At 44.9% G+C, this 26,146-nt stretch overlaps 1 protein-coding gene across 1 annotated transcript in view; it reads left to right on the top strand.

Annotated features, from left to right (window-relative positions):
• The window catches only part of LOC143641349 (E3 ubiquitin-protein ligase RNF213-like), a 56,589-nt gene extending 30,850 nt beyond the window's left edge, over positions 1-25,739 (top strand). Inside the window, exons 15-16 of the mRNA XM_077108596.1 lie at positions 1,504-2,055; positions 25,663-25,739. Of these exons, the coding sequence (XP_076964711.1) occupies positions 1,504-2,055; positions 25,663-25,739 (629 nt within the window). The remainder of the gene's footprint in view (positions 1-1,503; positions 2,056-25,662) is intronic.
• The last annotated feature ends 407 nt before the right edge of the window (positions 25,740-26,146 follow it).

Below are 26,146 nucleotides of genomic sequence, written 5' to 3' on the forward strand. Positions count from 1 at the left end.
CCTGCTTCAGCCTCTCAAGCTGCTGGAATTACAGGCATATGCCACCACACCAGCACTTTTTTTTTCTAATTTTTTTTTTAGTTGTAAACGAACACAATCTTTATTTATTTATCTTTATGTATTGCTGAGGTTCAAATCAAGTGCCTCACATGCTAGGTGAGCTTTCTACCACTGAGCCACAACTGCAGCCCCTCCCTTTTTTCTTTAAAGATCCATTTATATACTATGCTGTTGTCGTGGATCATGGTTGAAGTATCTTATCTTTTGGAGATTATTGGTATTTTTAAAGATTTTTCTTTTCCTTGCATAGTTTTCCACTTCATCCAATTTGCTTCTCTCTGTTGGCTTTCCCCGCTTTCTTTTCTTTATTGCATGCTGAGGATGAAACAAACCTAGCCTTTTCTTTTTTTTTATGTGGCACTGAGCATCGAACCCCATGCCTCACACATGCTAGAACGCTAGGCAAGCATTCTACCACTGAGCTATAGCAGCCCTATTGGGTTTTTGGTATGTTCCCCATGTTAAAGCTTTTTCTATTCTGGTTGGAGATTTTTGTTTGTCTGTGTCCATAAAGAAAGTCACCACAAGTGGATTGACAGGCTAAGGGCTTCTGGGCCATGGCCCCTGAGGCTCTGTGGCTGCCCTTGAATTGACTTGGTCCTTGAGGGCTTCTCTTGTGGGCTGGTCACTTTTGCAGCCCCCTGCCTGCTGCCATGTTTCTGGATCCAAGAGGGAGTGTAGGAGGGTGAGCTCCTCTACTCCAGTTCTCCTGCCCTGGTGGCTGTGTGGTCCTCTTAGTTCTTAAATTGAGTACTCCCTGTCCTTTGTAACTGCCCAAGACAGGTATATGTCTAGAAGTGGCCTCCAGGCCTGAGATCCTTATAAGTGGTCCTTCCTGTCCCTTGCCAGGCAGAGGGCAGCCTCCATGGTGGGGATGGACTCTTAGCAACTGCTTCTTAAACAGACTTTGAACTCACTTCCTGTTCCCTCTCTGCCTCCTCCAGTCTAGGGTGACCTTAGAAACTAGTGTCCTTGCCTACCAGGAGCTTGTGCTTGGCCTGGCTGAGCTCATGTCTACTGTGGCCTCAGGGTCTGTGTTTTCAGGCCCCAGGAGTATCATTTGGTGTGGTCATTTTTCTACTTCTCAGTGTATGTTGCTATTGGGCTCCTTTTTCTACTCTCCTCATTCCTGATGGTTATGATCTTTGAAAAAGCAATTTCTAATCTGTCACTGGAGACAGATTTGGGAGGAAAGGAGATGGATATGTGTTTCCAATTGTCCTTTCCACACAAGAGCTTACAATTTGTTATTTATCTTGAAAACTGATGAATGGGCCACAGAAGGGTGGAGGGGAGGAAGGATGAATTCTTCCTGTGACAAAAATCCCAGCAATGGTGTTCACTTAGATTTCTTAAGGCAGTGATTAGAAATACTGAGAAAGTAAAATAAGATGCTACCATGACTAGCAGTTTAACTTCCATGTTTCCTTGTGGTTTCCAAAGTGGATTTTGGAGAGATTGAAGCAAGACACATGGAAGACCTGAATTGCAAAAGACTGAATGAAATCATGAGTTTGAGCCAGCCATTGTCCTCGGCCTGTAAGCAGATGACACACTACAACCTAGGCCCCAAGGTCCAGGAAATGGCTGAAAGGATAGACTCACTGACAGACAGCCACATCTTCCAGATCTTCTGGGAAGAAGCCACAGAGTCATTGAACGATCCCAAAGGGGAATATGAAAGTCGACCCCTTGCACTTACAGAGGCCTATGAGTACTTATATTTGCCTTGTTACCAAAGGTTCATGAAACTGTATCAGGATCTGAAGTCAGGAGATGTCACCTTTGCAGAAATTGATGTCATCTTCAAAGACTTTGTAGATAAATACAATGACCTGACTTTGGACCTCCAGATCATGTGTGAAGTACATCCTCAGGCCCAGAGGGGCTGGATCTCAGAGCGTGTTGAGCAGATCAAGGAGTACCATAGCCTGCACCAGGCAATCAGCTCAGCCAAAGTCATCTGCAAGGTCAAAAAGGATTTTGGATTGACTGGTGACTTCAGTGTTCTTTACACTTTAATAAACTTTGTAAGTTATTTTCTGGGGATTCCTGTGAGGTGGGGGCCTACCTCAGACTCCTTGGAAGCCCCAGGGATTCTGGGAAGGGCATTGCATGCTTTTAGCACCTTTGTCTAATATAAGGTAGTTGTAATTTTGTGGGTTGGTTTCTGTGTCCTCTATTCTGTACCATTGGTCTACCAGCCTGTTTTGGTGCCAGTACCATACTGTTTTTGTTACTATTACTCTGTAGTATAGTTTAAGATCTGGTATAGTGATACTACCTGTTTCACTCTTCCTGCTTAGAATTGCTTTAGCTATTCTAGGTCTCTTATTTTTCCAGATGAATTTCATAATTGCTTTTTCTATTTCTGTTAGGAATGCCATTAGGATTTTGATCAGAATCACGTTGAATCTGTCGAGTACATTTAGTTTTTAACTCCTCTCCTAATGTGACTGAGGTGCAACTATATAATAATTATAGAGCTCATGGGTTTACCAGTGAATGTACACCAAGAGCTCAGGCATGTGCACACATGGGCCACCAACAGACCCAGGGTGCGAGGGGCCTGTGGGGACTTATTCTTAGGGTCTTGGCCTTTGTCTTGGCAGAAGGAAAAACACAAGGAAGGAAAAAACAGGTGGATACACATAAACAACTCTCTCAGCAATAGTCCCTGGATTTATAAATTTCCCAGTAACTTTCTTCCTCAGTCAGTACCTTTGAACCATCTGTAAGAGGAATGGCCATATCTCACATTTTAAAGGAAAAGCTACCCCAACCACTCCAGAGGGATCATCCCTCATTGGCTTCCATCCACCAGCCCAGGATCCTGGAAGCCAGCACCACTCAAGCACAAGAGGCACATCCACCCACCAACAACTAATGTAGCCAGATATCAGATAAGGATGAGAAAACAAAAATCACTTTTGGAGCTCCAGATCAACAGGAACAAGGGTCAGTGCACATGGAAAAGTTTTGCCATCATCATTAATGTGCTCCTGTCACCCCTTATAGCCACAGACACACACATGCCACCTAGCCAAAGAGATCACCCAGGCACTGATGGACATGCAGCTACAATCTATATTTTTACAAATGTAGGCTTGTACATTCCCATATACTCTACACTCCCTAAAATATGTGCACATGATATCACCAAACACTGAATTTGCACACACAGACAGACACAAACACACACACACACACACACACACACACACAAAACTACCTGTTAATAAAAGTGACACAAACAAAGTACTAAATTTTCAGGAAAAATCACACAGACTTGATTCTCAAGAGAAATACACACTCAATAAACATAAGTAATATTGCTTCATCCCCAACACACACAAAAAATCCCTTAAACCTTCCCAAGATTGAATACAACCAGGTAAAACTTAATTATAAAAATGTATCATCCATAACCCTAAAGGACATAGGCACAACCACCAACATACACACATGAACATGACTCTACATCCCCAAAATCATTTGATCTGCAAACACCTACTCCCAAACACACATAAAGTTTCCTAGGCCTTCTCCAAGTGTACACATCAATGATGTCAACTACAGTCTAGCTATCAGCATTTCCCAAATACAAACGTAACACATGTGTGGCCCAAATACATATATTTTACCACTGCGCTCTCTAATCTCACATCTTCCCAATCAAACAAACAAACAAATAAAAATACATATATTCACAAAAACACTCCATTCAAATGCTCCTCTTAATAACTAAATACAAGGCCCACCATGCAATAATTATCATACATACTGTCAGTACCCAAGCCTCCTCACTCGTATTCTCATATAAACATAACTCCTATATTCCCACTGTGGAAGCAAACACCAGCTACCTCCAGCTCAAGAATGAATACATAGCCACCACATATCCTAAATGCATTCACAGCCCTAGATTACACGAGCCTGAGAACACAGGTGTCTGTCTGAATTTACATATCCACAGTACTCTCACAGACCCAAAAGCACATGTAGCCACTCAGTCACTATGAACAGATATGTACAGGACTGCTCATATCTCCTAATGTACACAGTCACAAGCACACAACACTGTGGAACTCTGAAAATCCTCAATTGCATAAACTTCCTATCTGCCAAAATGCTTGACTGTATACCCAGAGTTCCTCATGCCCAAATCTAAAACAAATTCACATCAAACCCCAATTAAATAACAATCAATGATGTTTTTTACAAAGTCTCATAATTCCAGTCACCTCCAAGAAACACTTAAAATAGATATGAAGTAGGACAGAAGAGGGTGGACATCAGAGAAATTTTCAGGAAGCAGGTTTATTGGCTGCAGTCGACCTACCCAGAGTATGGTTCATGCCTAAAACATTCTCTGGAAAGTTATTTTGGAAATATTTTGAACTTTATATCCCATGGCAGGTGGGGGCTTGAAGGTTCACTTGACAAGTGCTTTTCATTCTATCCACTAGTTCAGACACAGGTTTCACAAGTTTTTTACCAAGAAAACAGAGACAATATCTTTTGTACAACAAGTTTACAGATTTTAACTTTACCACACCTTTTGTGTGTAAATCTGGCATTTACAAGAAGGAAGATGCTACCAAGCACAATAACCTCTTCAGACATGCTGTTGATCTGACAAGAGGAGAGACTTAATTATGGCAAGAGTCTTTTGGATGAGGGTATTTGGTGTGTTTCAGATACACATAACCTCATACCCTAGAAAAACACTATTACCCAAAATGCAATAACACAAACTCTCCCTCAATAACTGAGTAGACTCGGACCAAGCAAATATACTTATTAACATATGACATCAATTTCTATTCTCAAATGAAAATATATACAATCACCTGTAGGTTGAAAATATGCACATACTGCCTCAGAATATGAAGTTCAACAAAAATCTCAGATACACAGACACTGCTAACTCCTCCTACATACTCACAAAGGATACCCCTTCATTCCCAAGAACAACACGATCATCTCAAAGCCCTAAATAAGACATACACAGCAGTCCCTCTTAAGACATTATCAACAGAAACTGTACACATCCATGGGCCATGTACACATAACTCCTAACACCCTAACACCCTTAATCCCTTTCTCTCCAAATCTCTGTACACCAAAGAGTATGTCTCAAAATTCTCACCTAGGCACCATGAACATACATATACACTCTAAGATCTGAAAATGCACAGATCCAACACTGAGTGGTAAAATAACATCCTAGCTCTTCTCAAATGCATGCACACATGTTCACAATAGGCCACAATGCCAAAACACCTACAGAACCAGCAAAAACACCCAAACACACATTCTGCTGGAAAGGCACTGACCCAAGAAATCACTCAGACACAATCTTTACACATGACAACCAAACACTCACACATAAGATAATTCATGATGTCCTGTTTCATGTTCTTTCATACCTCTACACATGAAACACACAAGAACACAAAGTCCTAGTGCTAGAAGCCCAAATTCACAAACACACACACAAAGACATACACACACACACACACACACACACACACACACACAAACACACAGGATAGGATACCCCATACACAGTCTGAACACAGACACATCCAATTAGCTATTTGTTCAATGCTATTGATCTTCTAACATTGCAGATAAAAGTGGAGGGATGAAAATGCAGATTCCAGGCACACACCTTGGTGTTGAAAATATAAGAGAATAGAAAAATGCAAAGCAGAGAGCACATTCTCTCCTATAAAACAAAATGTTCTTAACATTCACTCAATGAGTGCTCAATATGAAGAAAACATTTCAAGTAGAAAGAGAACCTTCTCAGATAAATATTCTTCAGAGGAAGCTTCTCTGGAACACTGAAGGGGTCCCTAAAGGAGAGGATCATCCCAAATAGACCCTTTTGAGTACACACTGTCAACCCAGACAGATATCTCCTAGCTGGGAGGCCACACCATTGTGCAATGTGTGTTCCCATGCCAGGCCCAGGCTTGTTCACCTGGGGTCCCTTTAGCCACATGCACTTTTATTTCTGGATGGGGTCTACAGTGCTCTTACACAAGAGGTCATGGGCATCCTTACATGACCCAATTATAAACTGGGTACATTACTGTCATGTTTGTTTCTTTAAAATTGAGTGAAGGAAGTATCAGCTGCTCCCTGCTACTTATAAACATCGGAGGTGGGTTTGATTAGGGGATTTTGACAGAAGCTGTCCTAATCTCTTTCCAACACTGTGGCAATTTACCTGAGATCAACACTTTCAAAGAACCAGAGATTTATTTTGGCTCATGATTTCAGAGGTTACATTCTATGATTGCTTGGGCCTCTTCCCTCTGGACCTGTGGCAAGGCAGAACATCTGGAAGAGACTATGTTCTGCTCATCTCATGAGAGCTGGGAAGCAAAAAGAAACAGAATAGAAAACAGAATAGAGACAGAAATGCACAGAGGTCCCAGTACCCCTTTAGGTGCACATCCCCAAGAAATTAATTTCATCAACTGAGCCCCACTTTCTAAAAGCTTCCCACACCTCCCAATAGTGCCATCAGGTGGGAAACATAGGTATAATAGGTGAATATTTGGGGGAAACTAAAGATCAATATCAAAATATCTACCCCTTGTCCCCAAAAGCTCATGTCTGTCTCACAGAAAAAAAAGAAGCATTCAGTCCACCTAAAAGAGTTCACCAATCTCAACAGTGCCTTCCTTTCTCAATAGTCCTCATCCCAAGTCTCCTCTGAGACTCAAGGGATCACAGTGATGCTGAATCCTAAATTAAAAGGTTTTTTTTTCCTCCACTCTCTTCTTTTTGATTTACAAACATAGCTTTCTTTCTCCCCACACCCTCACTCTATCATAATGACTAACCATAGAATTAGTTAAAAGTACTAACCCTTGCACTGGGCACTTCTTCTTGATAGTTCACAGAAAATGTCCAAATGAAAAGATATGGGCAGAAGTGTAGAGCAGAGACTGACTAGAAGGGAAACCAGATGCTCACACCTTCAGAATGCAAGCATCTAAACAATCATGTTATCTTAGATTCACAGATCCAGATGGCTCATGGTCCACTGGACCCAGAAAAAACCCATACAACCCCAAATCCTCTAAAGGACATTCTGTCAACACTAGTGAACTGCCCTTGTGCCCACCTGCCCAAGACTGAGAGAACAATACCACATGACACACCATATACATTTCACTCAACAGCACTAAGCATGATGAAACCAGGAGCTAGCCATTCATTTGTGACAAGCTGGATTGTTGAAAAATGAAGCCTTTCTTCTCTCACCTCTCTGGCTGTCTCAGGCAGAGCAAAGCAGCACAAACATTTTATAGTTGTTGTGATGTGTCCCTGATGCCCCACTCACAATGCTTGTGTAATCTGTAAGATATGAACACATTGTTGCCTGAACATATTTACTTCACACAGATGCCTGTTCATAAAAATGGTGCACACATACACAATAGAAGTATGCTAGTAAATAATCCAGAGGTAGGTAAGAAAGTCTTGACTTTTAGTGTACAAAGTATATTTATCTCAAGACTAACTTCAACCTAAAAACTCAATACTTCTGAACACCAAACTGAAAGGGATGAGCAGCATCAGCTACCATAGCTGGTTACTGGCAGCTCCAGTATACAAAAAATATGTGCACAAAATTTACCTGCCCTAGGGTACTAACTTGAATTCCAATCCCAAATACACAAACAAAATCGCAATAACACCTCCAGACAAAAATACATCTCATGGCTTCTGAGCAGATGAACATCTGATATCTCCATCCCAAACACACAGAAACACCACCTGTTGCTACATAAATTTTGGAGAAAAATACCCTATTCAAACTAAATGTTCAAGCACATTCCTACAAGTTTTCATACAGGTACAACATCGCTAGGACATATACCTGTACAACAAATACACTGCTCATATATACCCAATGAATATCTTACAGGCACAGACTCTGGAAAACCAAAAGTATACAACCAGTCATCTCTTGAACTAACAATAGACCCAAGTGAAATCCCACAGTTCTAAAAAATACACATTCCATAACATAAAAAGATACAATATATTTCCAAGCACACAATGAACCTCTCACATCTGCCAGAGTACACATCACAAGAGCCCAATGAATTCAAAACACACTCAGACACCAACAATTTATACTTCTCAAATGCATGAGACTAAACATAATTATATACCAGGACCACACATTCTATGAACATCACCAAAATCATCAAGAATTACATGCCACAATAAACACAAAACACAATTCCTGAGAATCCTGTATACACAAATTCTAAATACACACATCCACAAATCCATGTGATACACCTAATCACTTGGGTGCCTACATACAAAACACAAAAATGCTAGTCTTGTGTGCAGACAGGAGTTCAATACCAGAACACACAAAAAACCATGCACACATTAATCTCTATTTATGGATCAATATATACATAATTTCTGAACAGGAAAGGAGAGAGAGACACATAAATATATCCAAATCATGAATATAGAATGTCTTTAAAACACTGCACAGTATTCCACATCTCCAGAATGCAACTTGCCAACCTGACCAGCCAAACATTCCTGTCCACACCTAGAAATGACACAGCATTCTCCAAAGAAATACACTTTGAATACTCCTAGCAACCTCATTCCCAATGAAGAAATTTATAGAATTCAACCATCCATTTACAAATCCACAAACCAATTTCCATGCCTGAGACACAAAAAATATCTCAAGAATATCATCTAAAATACACATAAGCTCACTTACAAAATCCAAATTATATGGGCGAGTAAAACACATTTTGTTTTTACTCAAATGCTAACAAATTACTATATCACGTATCCCTAAAACATATAAACAAAATGCCCATAACCTCCATATATATGCACAATGTCACCTCTTCATCACATACCAGTTACAAATAACTTTCTGCTTGAGGAAGTTACAAATAACTTCCTAATTCATACATATATGGCGCCAGAAAGCAGACATCAACTGCCATGTCCCTTAAGCACACATACCAATTGACACCTAAATATTCTCCTTCTCACAATTATTACTGATACATGCAACACAAATACACCCACACACACCTGAGCTGTAGTAGTTAATACAAACTGAACACACAAGTAACTCTCCATAGGCATCTAATTTCTACAGTTACCCATTACATAAAAATATGCAAATATACCAAATTATACACAAAATATTACACTATCTTCATATACAAGTTCACACACTCCCAAATATGAATAACTCCTTGTCTATAAAAATTCAGAACCCTACCAACTCCACACCACACTTGAACATATTCATCCTACTACTCCACAAAATTAGTAACTGACCAGCCTTCAAGCATGCAAGTACACATACATGAATAAAGAAAAGAAATTTTTTATAAAACCCCACATAACCAAGTATATCCCATATCCCAAGTATACAAATACCACTCCTCCATTTCCCAACAATATCAATCACATGGCAAACCCATAGATTTAGACCCAAACACATTCATTAACATAGCCCATACACAAACACACATATTACACCCAAACATCCCAAGGTGCATTCATGAGCCTAAACAAATAAACAACGGCCCTCTAAATACACCAAACCCTGCACAGTCTCACAAAAAACATCATGACTTTCCCTTGGTCTCAAATAGCCACACAGACACCATCACACACACCAGTGAATACATATAAGATTCTCATGGGTAAGTTTAAAACAAAATAAACCCTAAATTTTGAATGCATATCAACATTTTAGGGAAACCAGCATTCCACAAAAAAAAAAAAAAAAAAAAAAAGAGTATAAAAAAACACTGAAGCCCTCTGAATTCTTACCATCCCTCTAGGAAAAGCACAGCATCTCATTTTCTCATGCAAATAACCACCCCATGATTTTATGCCCATGAAAATGAAAGGAAAACTTCCTGGCATCCTGAAATTCATATAAGGGCTGCCCTACAGCCCACCAATACCACATAAGAGCATATCACCAATTTCACTGCACAATACATGAGAAACACAAAAATTGATAAGAAAATATGAATCTTTTTATTGCAAAATGCCCTTTGGTCAAATGGCTCTCTTATAATAATTATAATCAAAAAAATCACGAAAGAACATATAAGCCCTTCACCCAATGAAAATCCAATTCTCTTAGTTTATACCTGCCCTGTCTTTCACAGATTATCTGCACACTATAAACCCAGCTAGAAATGCACAAGATGCTCCACCTTCTTGGAAACTCCTAGTCCAAAGTTATGGGAGAAGGTCAGACCTGAAAAGATGCTTGCCAGAAATTTTGACCATGACAGGCATGGTGATGCACACCTGTAATCCCAGCACCTTTGGAGGCTGAGGCAGGAGTTCAAAGCCAGCCTCAGCAACAATGAGGAACTAAGCAACTAATTGAGACTCTGTCTCTAAATAAAAGACAAACTAGAGCTGGGGATGTGGCTCAGTGGACAAGTACCCCTGAGTTCAATCCCCAGTATCCATGACCACCCCCCAATAACAGAAAAATAAATGTTGACCACAACAAAACCCACAAACCACTCTAATCAAGAATTTTAACAGAGAAACTTTGATCACTTAAGTCTTGTTTAGACCTACTGGACTGGAACTCTTGATGACATACATGAATAAGATAAGACATACACAGCCCACACTCCAGAGGAGGCTACTTTTCTGAAACACTAGACAACTGATGCACCCACCTAGGACCATCATATGTTCCTTTGAGCCTACCATCTTCCATTCCATCAGGCCAACTTGTTGCTAATAAAGCTCATTCTCACTACTTCTCAAGTCATTGACTCTATTGGGATATAGTGAGAAAAACACACACATGATGTAAAATGCTCAACAAAAACTAGCAAATTTTCTCCTGAAATTCTTTCATTTCAAAAATGTATATGCTAGGGGCTGGGCCTGGGGCTAGGGTTCAGTGGTAGAGAACTTGCCTAGCTTATGTAAGGCACTGGATTCTATTCTTAGCACCACACAAAAATAAATAAAGGAATTGTTTGCATCTACAACTGAATATATATATATATATATATATATATATATATATATATATATATATATATAGAGAGAGAGAGAGAGAGAGAGAGAGTAGCTTTTAACCCTCTCGTACACAGTTCTCACAGCCCCTAAATTTACACATATAAACCTAAATACTCTGAACATACATAAAAAACTCCAACAATCCTGAACACAAACACACATTTATTTTTTCCTTCCTCAGAATGGAAATGAAAGTAATGAATTTGAGCTGAACAGAAGTAGATTATGTTGGATACTGACATCTGCAACTTGGATCTATTATCAGTGAAGGGACTTTTTTACCAATTTCTGGGAATGCTGCTGGAAACGACCTTGACTGTCAGCTCCCTTGACATCTGCATCAGCTATAGAGAGCACCCTCAAGAGCTCTTACAACTTTCTAGGAAGGTTTCATGGATAAATGGGTAATAAAAAGCTGAGTACACCCCTAATGACAATATTAATCCTCCACTGACACAGGAGGCTAGCTGAGACTGTTTGGGGGCCTGGGTCATATTTCAACTTCTCCTCAGCCTTATTATGCTCTCTTTGAATATTTAAACAAACAAAAATGAACAAACAAACAAAAACCTTGCTTACAAAATTGTCTCAGGGACTGACCTTCAAGGAAAACAACATAAGACAGCATTCTTTGATTCCTTCAATGATTACTCATTAAGCACCAAGAGACACTGAAAGATCATCTCTCTTATGGATATTTCACTCCACAGAAGAAAATAGACAATAAACAAATATATGTATTATGGATTCACACATGGAGTTTTTGGAGAGAATCAGTAAGCAATTAAATTAAAGGGCAGGGTCTCTACAGAAAGAAGGGACGGGCTACAAATATAGGCTTGAGGAAAAGTGCAAATGGAAGAATACATTGCCTGGTACAAAATGGTTTCCACTTCTGTGGTTTTCTCTTCACTTGATACCTGCAATCTGATCTTATGGTGTGCATTCATTTTGGGGAGTACTAGTTACCTAGTGAACCGATATTGTAGACTAACAAACACTGGAAAATTCAGCAATTCAAAGTGATAGGCATTTATCCTCTCAGGCATGGCATCTGAGGGTCAGGATTAGGGATGGCTCTGCCAGACAGCTCTCCTTCCCAGTCTGGCCTCACTCAAGTGACGGGGACATGCAGCTCTCCCAAGGCCATATCCTCCAGCAATCAGCTCATGATGTCCTCTTGTCAATGATAGAAAAAAAGAGGAGGACTCCAAGCAAGGTAGGTCAGACAGCAAGCCCAGAGCCAGAATGGAAGGGAGGCTGTGTTGATACACATGGTGCAGGGTAGAGATGCACTGAGGTCAGGAAATAAGTCATTTTTGCTACTCCCTCAACTAGGTGTAGACTCTGAGGAACAAATTTTACCCAAGAGCAAGTTATCATACTTGAAGTTTTGGAAAGTCAAAAATACACCCTCCTATATCTCTTTTTCTTTCTTCATTGCTTACTTAATGTAGACACTGAAGGATACTCTAGAGGATCTGAAGTCAATGGGTCTGCTCCCTGGCCTTGAGGTATCAATCCTACAGGAGACAGATGCTAAACTCAATGTTCTTATGAGGGAGAGGTAGAAGTTGGGGATTTAGGAGCAAGAGCATGGATCCCATGTCCCCATGGGCCATAAAATACATGCTGATGCACTTATATGTATGGAAACGGGGGGTGTATTAAGGAGATGACAGTTATATTCTGGTTGGACCAATAAACAGGATACCAAACATTTTTGGCAATTACTAAAAACACACCATTCATTGCCCCAAGCACTTTACACATTAAGTCTAATCTTCACAATCTTGTAGAGGTAGCTTTATTATTTTAATTTTATAGAAAAGTAAGCTGAGGCTCAGAGAGGTTAAGACACTTGAGCAAAGCTACTTGCCCAAGGGTCAGTGGATCACTGAACACTGTGATACAATGTGTTTAGTGGCACCAGTTTGGTAGTGAAATTTAAGAATGGTGGGATAGTTACATCCCTGTAAACTAGAAGTCAAGGCTCTCTGCATACTCCTAAAGGACATCTTACTAGCATACCTCTAGTGTGTGTGTGTGTGTGTGTGTGTGTGTGTGTGTGTGTATGAGGGTTGGGGAGGCACATGGTAGCTGAGGCACAGATTTTGCAGGCTTTTGACAGCTCAACCCATGAAACAAGGTGTCTCTCCCCACCAGCTGTGTCCCAGAGAAGCCAACAGCTCCTGTAGCTGCCCAGCTGCTTATCAGAGCATTCTGCATGGAGAGAACATCTCCCATCTCACTTCATGTCAAAGAAATCACACAACTTTATGACTTCTGTCCATCATGTAGCCAATGCTATGAATGTTCTGCTCTCCATAGCTATCTGCCCACCATACTAAGCCATTTCATGACCTAGATGCCAGGACCACACAAATGGTGAAGAATTATGTTCCTGCTTCAGGAACAGACCTCACTGAATCCACAAAGAGGAACCGAAATCAGCATTTATGAGGATTCTGTGGCCCTGAAAAGAAAGTCAACTAACCCAGCTTGTATCAACGCAGTATCTTGGCATAGACACAAGGGTCCATAACCCCTGATGCCCAACTCACAATACATGTAGAGAATCCAAATAGACTGTTGCCTGAATGTGTTTACTTCAAACATGTACGTATGCATACTGAACTCTCTCTCTCTCTCAAACTCTCTCTCTCTCTCTCTCTCTCTCTCTCTCTCTCTCTCTCTCACACACACACACACACACACACACACACTTACTCATGCACACATTAGAGGTGTGCCAGTAAATATTTAGTAAGATATCCTCCAGGAGAGAAAAGCAATACTTCACTTTTTTAAAAACAAAATATTTATTTTTGTTGTAGTTGGACACAATACCCCTACTCCATTCATTTATTTCTATGTGGTGTTGAGGATCGAACCCAGGGCCTCACACATGCTAGGCAAGTGCTCTAGTGCTGAGCCACAACTCCAGGCCCCATGCCTTCACATTTAATTTATGTGCTCTAACCACCCTGCCATGACTAATTTCAGCCTACCAACCTGATGCCACTGAACACAGAACTAGACAGATTTGAACACCATCAGCTATCACAAGCTAGTGCCAGCCAGCTCCAGCCCATATATGAATATGTGCACACAGTCCACCTGTACCCCAAGTAGGAACTTCAACTCCAACCCCAAATGTACAAATGAAACTACATCACATATCTCTAAGATACACTCCTCATTAGACCTGCACAGACAGATCTATGAAATAGGGAAGAGGATAAGTAGGTGTCAGTGGGTCCTGGGTTAGCAGGCTACTTGTGAGCTGCTCTTAGTTAAAAAAAGATCTGTAGTTTCAGGCCTCCTACTCAACCATAAATATCCTACTAGCATCTGACTGGACAAAACAGTATTCTACCTAACTACAAAGAAACTGCGATCTTGAGCAAGCTCAGGCTGGTTCCTCATGCAGATGCTCCAGAGACATTCCTAACCCTAATTTTTACCTTTTTACTTATTGAAACTTATTACCACATGTACGTATACACCTGTTGGTTGCATAAGTAGATGCTAATGAAACTGAGCAGGGTTCCACAAAAGACCTCCCAAATCAAGAGAATCCCCTTCATATTCAACCCCTGTTTATAAATATTGTTTCCCCTGAACATTATAAGCCACCAACCATCAGACTGGGAGGCTACTTGGCCTCTAAGTATGGCCACACTCAGCCTTTTGAGTGTGTACTTTTGCTTTGCAATCAAGCTCTTTCATTTTCTCTAAAATATGGGCCTTAAATTCTTCTCTGCCAAGAAACCTGAAGGTTTGAGTAGAGGATCCTACATTTCTGAAGACATTCTCACACCCTTCACTGGTGACACATGCACCATCAACACATAGACAAATTACCAGTTTCTACCTAAAATAGAAAACCCTAGTACCCTGAATGTTCACGTCATTCCTATAATTATGCACACACATACACATGCGCTAGATACAAACATACAACAGACATACTGTCCATATGCACACTGTGAAAATACTATGGGCACAGACTCCAGAAAAGCACCTAGCATTCACAAGTTGTCTCACACAACACTCCCAGCCAAGACTGAAGCAAAAGCTTAAAGCTCTAAAATTCCTGTAATCTGCTATTCACAAATACGCAGCCAATCCACATGGCTTCTCTATTTCTAAACGCACACAAGTAACCTCCCATAACCCCAGAATACTTACCAAGAATCCATGAGCTAAATACTCACATGACCTCCAATATCCTACAGGTTTCAAATACATAAGACCAAACACAAACATCGGGACCACTCTTTCAAGCAAAATCACCAATCTCTATTAAACATTACATTCCAGAATAAACAGAAACAGGACCCTTGAGCCCAAACATACCCAAAAACTCTTATGCCTACATACAAAAACATTAATTACACAAGTGTGAGACCCTGGGCTCAAATAACAGTACCAAAACAATACAGACAGAAGAGCAAACACATGTACAAAGGTACAATGACTAATACACACATAACTCCCACACACTAACACATATACACAAACATTCCCAATACCTGAATATACAGACCTCTCTCAAACACTGCCACATTCCACATCTTCAGAACACAACATAAACCTTATTCCCAAACATTTCCACACACATATAGATACCCCAGCATTCTCCAAACAAATACACTTTGATATAACAACCACATTTCTGAAAATAATCTTACATGATTCATCCACCCCACAGCTCAATATACACAGAGTAGTACACATGCCAAAGACACACAATATTCTCTAGCACACCACTTAAAAATACACATCAAACCACTTATAAGTTTTAAAAATTTTTAATTTTTAAAAATGGAAACCAGCTCCTACATCCCCCAAATACTAAGAAATACTTGTAGCATATTACATACCTGTAATATGTACAAACATAATTCCCACTTTTTGGCATAAATGCACAAGCCCAGCATTCCATCAGAATCAGAGAGCCTTACTTCTTAGTTACATACTAGTAAGTCCCCACTTAAAACACATTCCCCCAGAAGATATTCATCAAAACTGCCAGACCCCTCGAATGCTTGTTACCCATGTCCCCTGAACAATCTTACTTCACACAACTCAGATCCTGAAACACCCCACAGACACCTGAGGAATGCTAGTAACTACAAATTCAACACACATGTAAATCTCCACAAGCATCAAATAGCTACAGATAAATATGCAAATATCCTATTATCTCACATTACCTGCATATACAAAGTCACACCTTTCCAGATATTCACAAAGATATAAATTATCCAACTCCCAAAATGGAGAATAACATACACTTCACAATCACACATATTCATTCTGCCACTCAAGATTAGTCATAGACCTGACCTCACACAAAGAAATACAAAAATCCATAAAACAACAACAAGCAAACCCAGGGCTATACATGATATCCTGAATAGGCAAACATTCCCACTGCATTTCCCAAAATAGACTATATACCCACCAAAAATACACCTAATGACGGTACTTAACATTGCTCATATGCACATGCACATACACATATCTCTTCCAAATAATTCATGATACAAACAAAAATCGCAGCATTGGGGGGGAGGGGGACTGCAGAGAACCACAGGTGAAATATTCCAAAGCCAAAATACAAACACCTACACCAAACTCCCTGAGTTTATATGTATTATTTCCCACACCCTCCAAACGTAACCAGTCCTACTCTTTCATTAGAGATACAACTTTCTCTCAATAATCCATCCAGACACATACAAATCTCATATTCTCACCAGCCAACTTGAAACATAACAAACCCCAAACTATGAATGCAAATAAACACATTAGGAATACCATCTTCAAAATGGACATGTAAACAAAAATTCTCTGAATTTCCACAATTCCCAAGAAGGAAAAAAACTTGCAACATAGTCTGATGCAACCATGCACCCCACAATTCTTGCACCGCTGGCAAACGCAAAATCAAAACGTATTAGCATCCCCAAAACCAAACGACACCCCAATGGCCAATGAACATTTACAAAAAAGAACACATAACTTTACTCATGTAAAGATGAGTACCACAAAATTTAATAATAAAACATGACTCTCTATTGCATACGACTTGTGGTCACAGGGTTCTCCAATCATCATTCAGGTGCTCTGTCCAGAGGCTTCCACCAACAGTCAATCTATGACAGCACGTCAGTCACAGTGTGACCACATCCCACTCAGCAAACTCGGCTCAGTATATTCCCTTGTGCAAAGCCGCTAAGATCATGGGAAAAGAGCGTCCTTCAGCTAACAAACCGGATGCCAGCTGACAGGGTCCCCAACATTCACAGCTTTCACAGGGAACAAGAAGATGACCATCACCACTTTGTCTGACATCGACAGGAGACAAGCCACAGATCTGCTGCCTGGGACACTGCTTCTCAAGCACCGCACAGGTGCCCTGGAGCCCAGGCGCCACACAGGCTGCAAAGGACACGGATGGACGACGCCTCGACGTGGCCGTCGCACTGGACAACACACCCCTCACTTCTGGTCTGGTGCGGGTGGCCCAAGTCCCAGGGGAGGCAAGGCAGGCACCCAGGCTGCCTGGGGAGGCACAGGATCGGGCAGGGACACACTGGGGACAGGAGAGGTTCGCAGGTCTAGTACCTCGGGGCCTATGGGACTGAGTCTGGACGCCGCCATGGGAGCCTGGCCTGCCGTTGGGACCTCCCACCCCCAACCCCGTCCACACTCGCGCCTGCGCCTTGACCCGCTGGAGCCCCAACGGACGCCAGAGCCCCAACTGACACTGGAGCTCTTAGATGGCGGCCCGCGAGCGCCAGAGCGCCTCAAACCAACGGCGTGCGCATGCACGAAGGGTGCAGGGCGGACTGGAAGCCCGGAGCTGCCTGCAAGAAGAGGACCTAGGGAGTCTGAAGGATTCTGGATATCTCAGGAAAGAGGGCTTCTCATCCCAGAGCCTCTGGGCTGGCCCTCCATTCAGCAAGTGCATCTACAAACCTGCCATCCCTGCATTAGAGACCACCTGCTGCAGTACTTGGATTCTCTCCACCCTGAAACACAGGCTCATCTTGGGCCTAGTGATTTTACCCCTTTTGCACTCAGTCCTTTTGATTCGCATTCACTCATCCAAACATCAGTGTGTGCTTTCCTCCCAGTCCATCTGTAGGTTCCAGTAAGAAACAGTTCTGGAAGACAATTAAGGTCTGGGCAACCTCTGAAAACCCCATTCCTTGAATTCGCCTACAGTAAATTTCTTGATTTACTGTCCTCTGCATATTACTGCATAAGGAGGGCTCTCCCAATAGATACAGATGCTTAAATGTTCTCTCTAAAAGTTTTTCTTCTTCTACGTTTAATGAAGACTTGGCAATGTCGACCAATTTCAGCAGACAGCAAATTGATCCTCTTCTTTTTCTCCTTCATCACATACTTTTAGCTGGAAATTTTTTGAATGTGTAACATGGATTCACATGACCTTGGAACACATTGAAAAGGAAAAAACACTCCCTTGATGCTCTCTCTGGGGATTTGGGTAATTAGTATCACTCTAAATATAATGGCAAAGACATGTCACAGGTGACACTGCCAAAGGCCCAGAACTAAGGGCTCTACAGGAGGCAGACAGGGCCTTTAGCCATTGTGCCAATGTTCCTAATTAAGCGGACATCCCTGTTCAGAAATCTTTTTGTTTCATGGTAGGGCAGAAGGACAATTTGTGGCTTCATCTCATGGCCTCGTTGCATGAATTAGATTTGAGCTAGTTGGATTAAATGCATCTGGAGTCTAGCATTTTGAAACAGTGCAAAACTGATTGCATGGGGTATGAAGCTGATTAGCAAAGCACTGATTAGAGCGTTTTCAAGGGCCATGAAATTTATCTCAGTATACCAAATCAGCCTTACTTCAAAAATATACTCTCCATCATTAGTTACAGTATACCATTATTTTAAAAAAGAAAAAAAAAAACTATGGAATGAGGAGAAGACATGTTTTTCCATATTGCACTATTATTTCATTGATTCAGGGAAAAAAAAAACCTGCCAGCTATAATATCAATGACATGAATGTGGGCAATAATTAGAAGACTTGACAAGCGAAATAAGAATGAAAGAAGTTTGTTTTCAGTTCCTGAGTATCAAGGATTGCCCCTCCGTTCCTTTGAAAAGGCTTATAACAAGATATTGAATATTTCATCAACACCAAAGTGTGCACTTTACAGACATGATGAGACGAAAAACCATTATATTCATAGAATGCAAGCCACACCCCACAGTTGAAAGTATTGGCTGTTTATACCCATAATCTTGTGGCTGATGAGAGAGAGCCCTGCTCACTGGTCCTGCCTAGCAGGGGGAGAAAACAAACATGATAGGAGAGGCATTGGAATAGAGGGGCACCTGTCACACCACTCTCCTGGGCATTTGAGAAACTATTTCAAAATGGACCAGAGGCACACACCACTTGTGTCACTACTGAACTACTTGACGTGAACTTGAGGTTCTTCCATACCTGCCAGAGGTCTTCATGGAATGTCTGCCCAGCCCCCACCCAGGCCTGCTGCCCTCATCCCCTCCCCCACTGCAGAATGTCTGGACCCAACATTCCACTGGGGTTTACATTCAAACTTTGCCCAGCTTTGCTCAGTTGGACCCTGAGCATCTGCTATAGCCAGGTCGCTCTCTGGGTCCTGTGTTGATGTTTCCCACTCTGGATACTGCGAGACTCTGGGTCCAGTGTCCTAGTCTTTAGAAGGATGTGAGCCTGGAGGGACAAGGGTTTGTTTTTTGACTGCTGGTTACTCCTTAAATCCTTGGAAATTTGAATGGAGCACTTCCTTCATGTGAGTAGAAGTAGAGGAAGGAAAGACCACAAGAGGACCCACTTGGCATGGCTGGGGAAGCCCAAGGAAGACTGATACTGCCCATGGGGAGGAGGGCTCCTAAGACATAGATCAGACAACACATGGGAAGTACACGGGGACAGCAGAAAGGAGAGAGGCCAAGGGATTGTGTCCTTGTAGAATGGATACAGGTCACTGCATGGATTTTAGGCAGTCAGAGATGGTATCACAGTGTCCATTCTTCAGACACATGGAAGCTGCTTGGGATATCATTGTGAGAGGTTCAACTGAAGGGTCTCAGATCAAAGGTGGGCAGTGATGAGAAATGTTCTTAGCAAGAAATCTGGTCCAGTTGAGTTCTCGATTACCACAGATGCAGTGTGATATACTCTCTGTCGGTGAGTCTGCAGGGCACTCCAACTGCCGCAGCCAAGGGCATCTTGCCAATTTCTGCCCAGGAAAACTTCTCCTTCCCTTCAAACAGCTGGTGTCCTCGGTTCCTGAAGGTTAGGAAACCCAGAAAACCTCAACCAACATAGATTTGGGGCCCTGTGAGGTCTTTTGAGTTGTTATCGCTTTCATGGAAAGAGGAGTTCTTTCAGAGCTTCTTGGTGTTGGCCACTCTCTGTGGTGTAGACTCAGCCCTTTATTTCATATTGGCAGGAAGATTTCTCTCATCTTCCTTTTTGGTACACCATGAAAAGGGAGCACATGGGGGGTGTCCTTCTTCTTTCAGGATCAGGTTTGATGAATTCTGTTTTCTTTCCAAGAGAGGAAGGAGAATAGCACCCAGTTAGGAAGGGTCCCTACTCATATTGTCACTTGAATAGCACCCAGTTAGGCAGGGGTCCTGATCAATATGTGCAAGCATGGAAGTGCAGTGGACTTTGCATTCCTTGACTACACTCTGCATGACATCCTGGTGAACAGGGATGTGCTCCAGACAACCTGGCCACACCTGTCCTGGTTCTCTGTGATATTTTCCTTCTTGTGTTTGGGAGCTCAAAGGAAAAGGACTGCAGAATGGCTCCAATTCTCAGGCCCAGTACCAACATGACCAGTGGCTGTGAAAATCTCTGAAATGCCCCAATCTTCACCATCCCATCACCTTCCATGATCCTCAGCAGCCATTGCTGGTGAGGGCAGGAGAGGGTCTCAGGGAACCGAGTGTCTATCACACAGACCTCTTCCCTGGGACTAGAGCTTATGTGTCATGGCAGGGACCAATGAACATTGGGGACACAGCAGGCCAGAATCTGTGCCCCATTTAGTGTTTACTGTGGGAAATTCTGGGAGAAGCACCCACATTCTGAGCAGGATGTGCTTCTGGGTGACCTTCAGGGTTCCTCAGCCTCTAGATATAAATATATTTTATTCAGGGGCTTTTTGGTTTTGTTTGTGCAAGTCTAGGAAAGAAGGGGAAGGGTATACAAGGAGTATAAGCAATAGGAAGAATGATGGAGCAATAATCTTTAGGACCTGTCACCTTCAAAAATGACCTTTAACTGCCTAGAACTGCCCAGGAGAAGGTCCCTTACCCTGTTGGTGAGCATATGGAGGGGCATGGTGCCATTGAGCAGAGTCAAACTTATCCATTGATAGGGAGTCACCTAGGAGGCCAATGGAGTTTCTGCAAAGAATGCACAAGGCCTCTCAGAGGCAGGGAAATTGAGGTTTCACAGGGAATCCTGGTGCACTGGGAACGAGGTTTCTCTGGGTAGAACTATGACAAAGGGAACACAGCATGAAATTTACTCAGGGACATTTGCAAACTGCACAGTTTCCCTCCCCACAGAGCCCTGAGCTGTGAGTTATGTGTAGGATGGATCTCATTCTGAGGCTATCCCATCTGGTCATGGCCTCAGCACTGGAGAAGCAAATAAAACCCTGCAGAGGGTCCAAAGTCAGTTCCGTCACAGTTCCTAGGAGGACTTGAAGGTTAGGGATTCCTGGAGTCTGTCGAGTGGATGTAGAGATGGGGGATGAATGTGGGGAATGGAAGGAAAGAGGAAGCTGGGAGGGTTAGATGCCCAGGGCCCCAGGATCATGGTGGCAGGCCCAGGCAGGCCAGGCACCATGGACTTTCTGGGTTCATGTTGCTGAGTGAGGAAAGGGCATCACCCCAAGAGAAGTTTGGGACTCATTAGAGGAGCCTCCCAAGGGCCAGGAGGAGAAGGGTCCCAAGTGCATGAAGCCAAAAACTAGGGCCTGGGAGGGCCTGGGGGGAGGGGACTGGGACCTACAGGGGACCCAGAGCCAGCACCTGGTGACAGCTAGGAGGAGCTGGTATCCTGGAGGTCAAGGCCTGCAGGAAGCTGAAGCCCTGCCCTTCCTTCTCTCTCAGGCAGCCATCACTCGCCCCTCACCTGCCTCCCTCCAGGCACCACAGGGAAGGGTGCCGCTCCCTCTCAGGGCCTTGGGAGCCCTGCCCGGCTCCATCCCATCTTTCCATACTCCCTCAGGCTGGGCAGCTGCCTTCCTTTTCACAGACGTGGGGCCTCCTCACCTGTGTCCTTCAATCCTTCCACCCCAGTGCACGAAGCCCGCACACCCAGCCAGGCTGAGGTGCCTTCTAGGTCCCAGCACAGGAGTGAGGCACATGGGATGGCGGGACCCAGAGGAAGCTCCTATCAGCTCAGTGTCAGCTCCATCCCTGGGGGACCAGGGCCAAGAGCTGGCTGACTGCAGACTCCCTGGCCTGGCTCTGGTGGCACTGGCACCAGGGTGTCTCTGGAGAGACTGAAGGATGAACAGACAGCTCTCCATGTGGAGACAGTCTCCAGGAGCCAGAAGTACCCTATAGCCCTGTGCAAGGAGAACTGTGAGACTCTCACAGGCCCTGTGTCTCCAGGGCTGCCTGAGCCAGGGCTGCATCCTGGCATTTCTGGGGGCTCCACTGATGTGTCTGAGGAGTGTGTGGAAGGAAAGGGTTAAGGACCACAGAACACATTAAATTACATGCAGAGTCTCCAGACTTTCATGCTGACAACCCGGGGTCTGTGCAAGCCAATCGATACTATATGAAGACATCTCCTGCCAGCATGGAGGGACAGCAGGCAGGGGCTCCAGGCTTCCTTTGCCAAGGAGAGAGTGGGGGCACAGGCCTGCATGGCCCTGGGCATCTCCGCGCCAATGCCACCTATCTTAAGGGAGGCCCTGGCCCCTCTGACTCCAGGCTAATCTCCCCTCCTTCCTCCAGATGTGAGCTGACAATGGAAGGGAGTTTTCCTACCATCCAGCTCCTCCAGATCACTGGTACCCACACAGGGAGTCCTGCGCACAAAGTGTGCATGGGTGGACACCCAAGTGCATCTTGGTTCCAGCAGGCATGCAGCTCCAGCAGCCCTGAGAGCTCTCCTGGGCAGACGTGCCCTGGACAGGGCACAGTAAACTGTGCTGGTGGCTCATGTCCCCAGAGGCCCAGACCCTGTGGTGGAGGCCACATGCCTCTCCTCTGCCTGACTGTGGGCCCCACCTGTCCCCTCCAGAGATGCCTTGGCCCTGCACCTCCCTGGCTCTTCACCAGACCTTCAGGGGCAGGGGGAGACCTGCTCAGCCCCTGTCCCTTCCACCACCACCAGCCTGGCCTGCATCCCCCTGTCAAAAGGAAGTCACTGGAACCCAGTGCACAGCCCCTCACTCTGAGAGAAGCACAAGAGGCACACAGTCAGCACAGGGCACAGGAGCAGGGGAGCCTGGGCACCCTGGAGTGGAGCTGTTCAGCTGGGGCTTCGAGGTGGGTTGGAGTCTTGGAGTGAGAGGGGCAGCCATAGGAAGACCCACCATCTGGGCAAGAAACATTCTGTGCACATCAGGAAGGGTGGGAACCCTGGGCGTGGGGGACAGCCTGGAGTATGGTGAGGGTCCCAAGAGGGCCAGCTAGGGGGATGAGGAGCTCCTTGTTGGAGTAAGGACCTGTAAGTGTTGTCACCTGAGAGGTAAGTTGCTTTTAAGGAGACCAGGTACCTGAAGCAGGTGAGCTACAAGGGCCCTCGGCCTGAGCTCAAGTCCCTGTTCACCAGCTGCTGCAGGTGGGCCCTGGGGGGCAGGGAGAGGGCGGGCCTCCCTGGAAAGATCCTGGGCAGAGACTTGAGAGGGTGCTCCTCAGAATTGGGATTGAGTGGTGTCAGGCTACCCACTCCTGAGGATATGTGGGGGCAATGGTTGGGGCTTGCCTAGAATTGGGGTCGGGCCACCAGGTCCCCTGTAGAGCTCGCCCTGTACTATGCTGAGACAGGTCAGGAGCTGGGCCTCCATTTCCCTGGTGGGAGCACATTCACAGACCCTCTGGGCTCTGGCTCTGGGGTGGGGAGGGTGAGAGAGCAGCCCCGGGCCCCAGGTCCCTGGAGCACCCCCTCCCTTCAAAGGCCAACAGAAACTCAGTGCTGGAGGGGTCTTAGTAGGAGCAGGTGGGCACTCCCTCCATCAGACCCCCGAGTGGGCTCCCCAGCCATTGCCTGGCACTGGAGGCCCCACACCTCAGCAGCAGGGCCTTCCCAGGGCCTGCCTCACGACCTCTGACCATCCTGATCATGTGGTCCCCAAATAGCAGCACGTGGTGCAGGAGGCCCTCTAGGACCCTGTGTCTAGTTCTTCCCGGCCCCTTGACCCAGCCCCCTCATCCTGTCCTGTCCTCCTGAAGGGCAGCAGGGGGCAGACAGGGCAGGTCCTCATCCCTGGCCTGTCACACCTCACTCACTCATTCATCCCTTCATCCAACAGCCCTTCTCAGCACTTCTGGAACATGCAGCTGTCCCATGTGGCCCACAGGGAAGGGTAGACAGAACCCAAGCTTGTTTTATGGAGGAAGAAACAGAGGTGGAGGCCTGTATTCCTCCCTGCTCCCAGGACTCATCTGACTCCAGAATATTCCGAGCCCTGGCCTGATGTTCTCTTCACATGATGCCCAGGGACAGAGAGCTCCCAGAAGGGCTCTGGGGCTTGGCTGGCTGTACTCTGGGCCCTGAATTGTCCTGGGTTCTTCTCCAGATGCTGTGGATACCTGGAGAGGCCAGTCAGTGTCTGGAGGAAGGTGTTGCCTGCAGAGCCCTGCAGGGCTGTTGCCAGTTTCCTGCCTGAAGGAAGGGCACCACTCAGTCAAGCCTCATCCAGGTACTGGCTAAAGCCTTGTATTAGTCTGTTTTCTGTTCCTGTAACAAAATACCTGAGGCTGGGGACTTCATGGAAAAAGGGGTTTGTTTAACTTATAGTTCTATTTGTTCTGGGTATGGCACAGGTATCAGTTGACTCTGATGAGGACCCTATGGTGGAAGGCTTCACAAAGCAGGAGCTGGTGCAGGAGGGGACATGATAGGGTAAGCCAGGATCCAGGGAGAGAGGAAGGGCCAGGCCTGCTCTCTGGTACCCCTTCCCCAGAACTAACAAGTCCCTGGAGAACTCCAGCAGTGCTTCCAGGAAACCCAGTGGCCACATGACCGGTCCCACTCCTGAGCAGTCCCACCACATCCAGACGGCACAATGGGGACCACACTGCCACACAGACTGGGGCAAACCAGCAGGGGCAAACCAGCAGGCCTGCTCCACATGGACCCTGCTCCCCCAGGGCCTGCTCCCCCTGGACCTGCTCCCACAGGGACCTACTCCCCATGGCCCTCCTCCCCCTGGCCCCTGATTCCCCTGGTTCTGCTATTCCTGGGTCCTGCTCCCCCTAGCCCTGCTATCCTTCGGCACTGTTCCCCCTGGCCCTGCCCCCCAAGGCCATGGTTCCTCTGGGGCCTGCACCCCCTGAGCCCTGCTCCCCTGGGTCGTGCTCCCTCCTGGGCACTGATCTTCCTGGGCCCTGCTCCCCCTGGCCCTGCTCCCCCTGGGTCTTGCTTCCCCTGGTCTTGCTCTCCTGGGCCCTGCTCCCCAGGGCCTTGCTCCCACTGGCCCTTCTCCCCATGGGCCCTGCTCAACCCTGGCCCTGTTCCACCTTGCCCTGGTACCCCTGGGCCCTGCTCCCCATGGCCTTGTTCCCCCTAATTCTGCTACTCCCGGCCCCTGCTCCCCCTGGCCCTGATGGTCCTGGGTCCTGCTCCCCCCGGTTTAGCCTGGCCCTGTTTCCCCTAGCCCTGTTACCCATGGGCCTGCATGGCCAAGGGGAAACAGGGCCCATGAAGATCAGTGTCGGGGGGAGCAAGGCCCATGTGAGCAGGG

This window comes from Callospermophilus lateralis, unplaced genomic scaffold, assembly GCF_048772815.1.
Source record: "Callospermophilus lateralis isolate mCalLat2 unplaced genomic scaffold, mCalLat2.hap1 Scaffold_962, whole genome shotgun sequence".
Taxonomy (NCBI): domain Eukaryota; kingdom Metazoa; phylum Chordata; class Mammalia; order Rodentia; family Sciuridae; genus Callospermophilus; species Callospermophilus lateralis.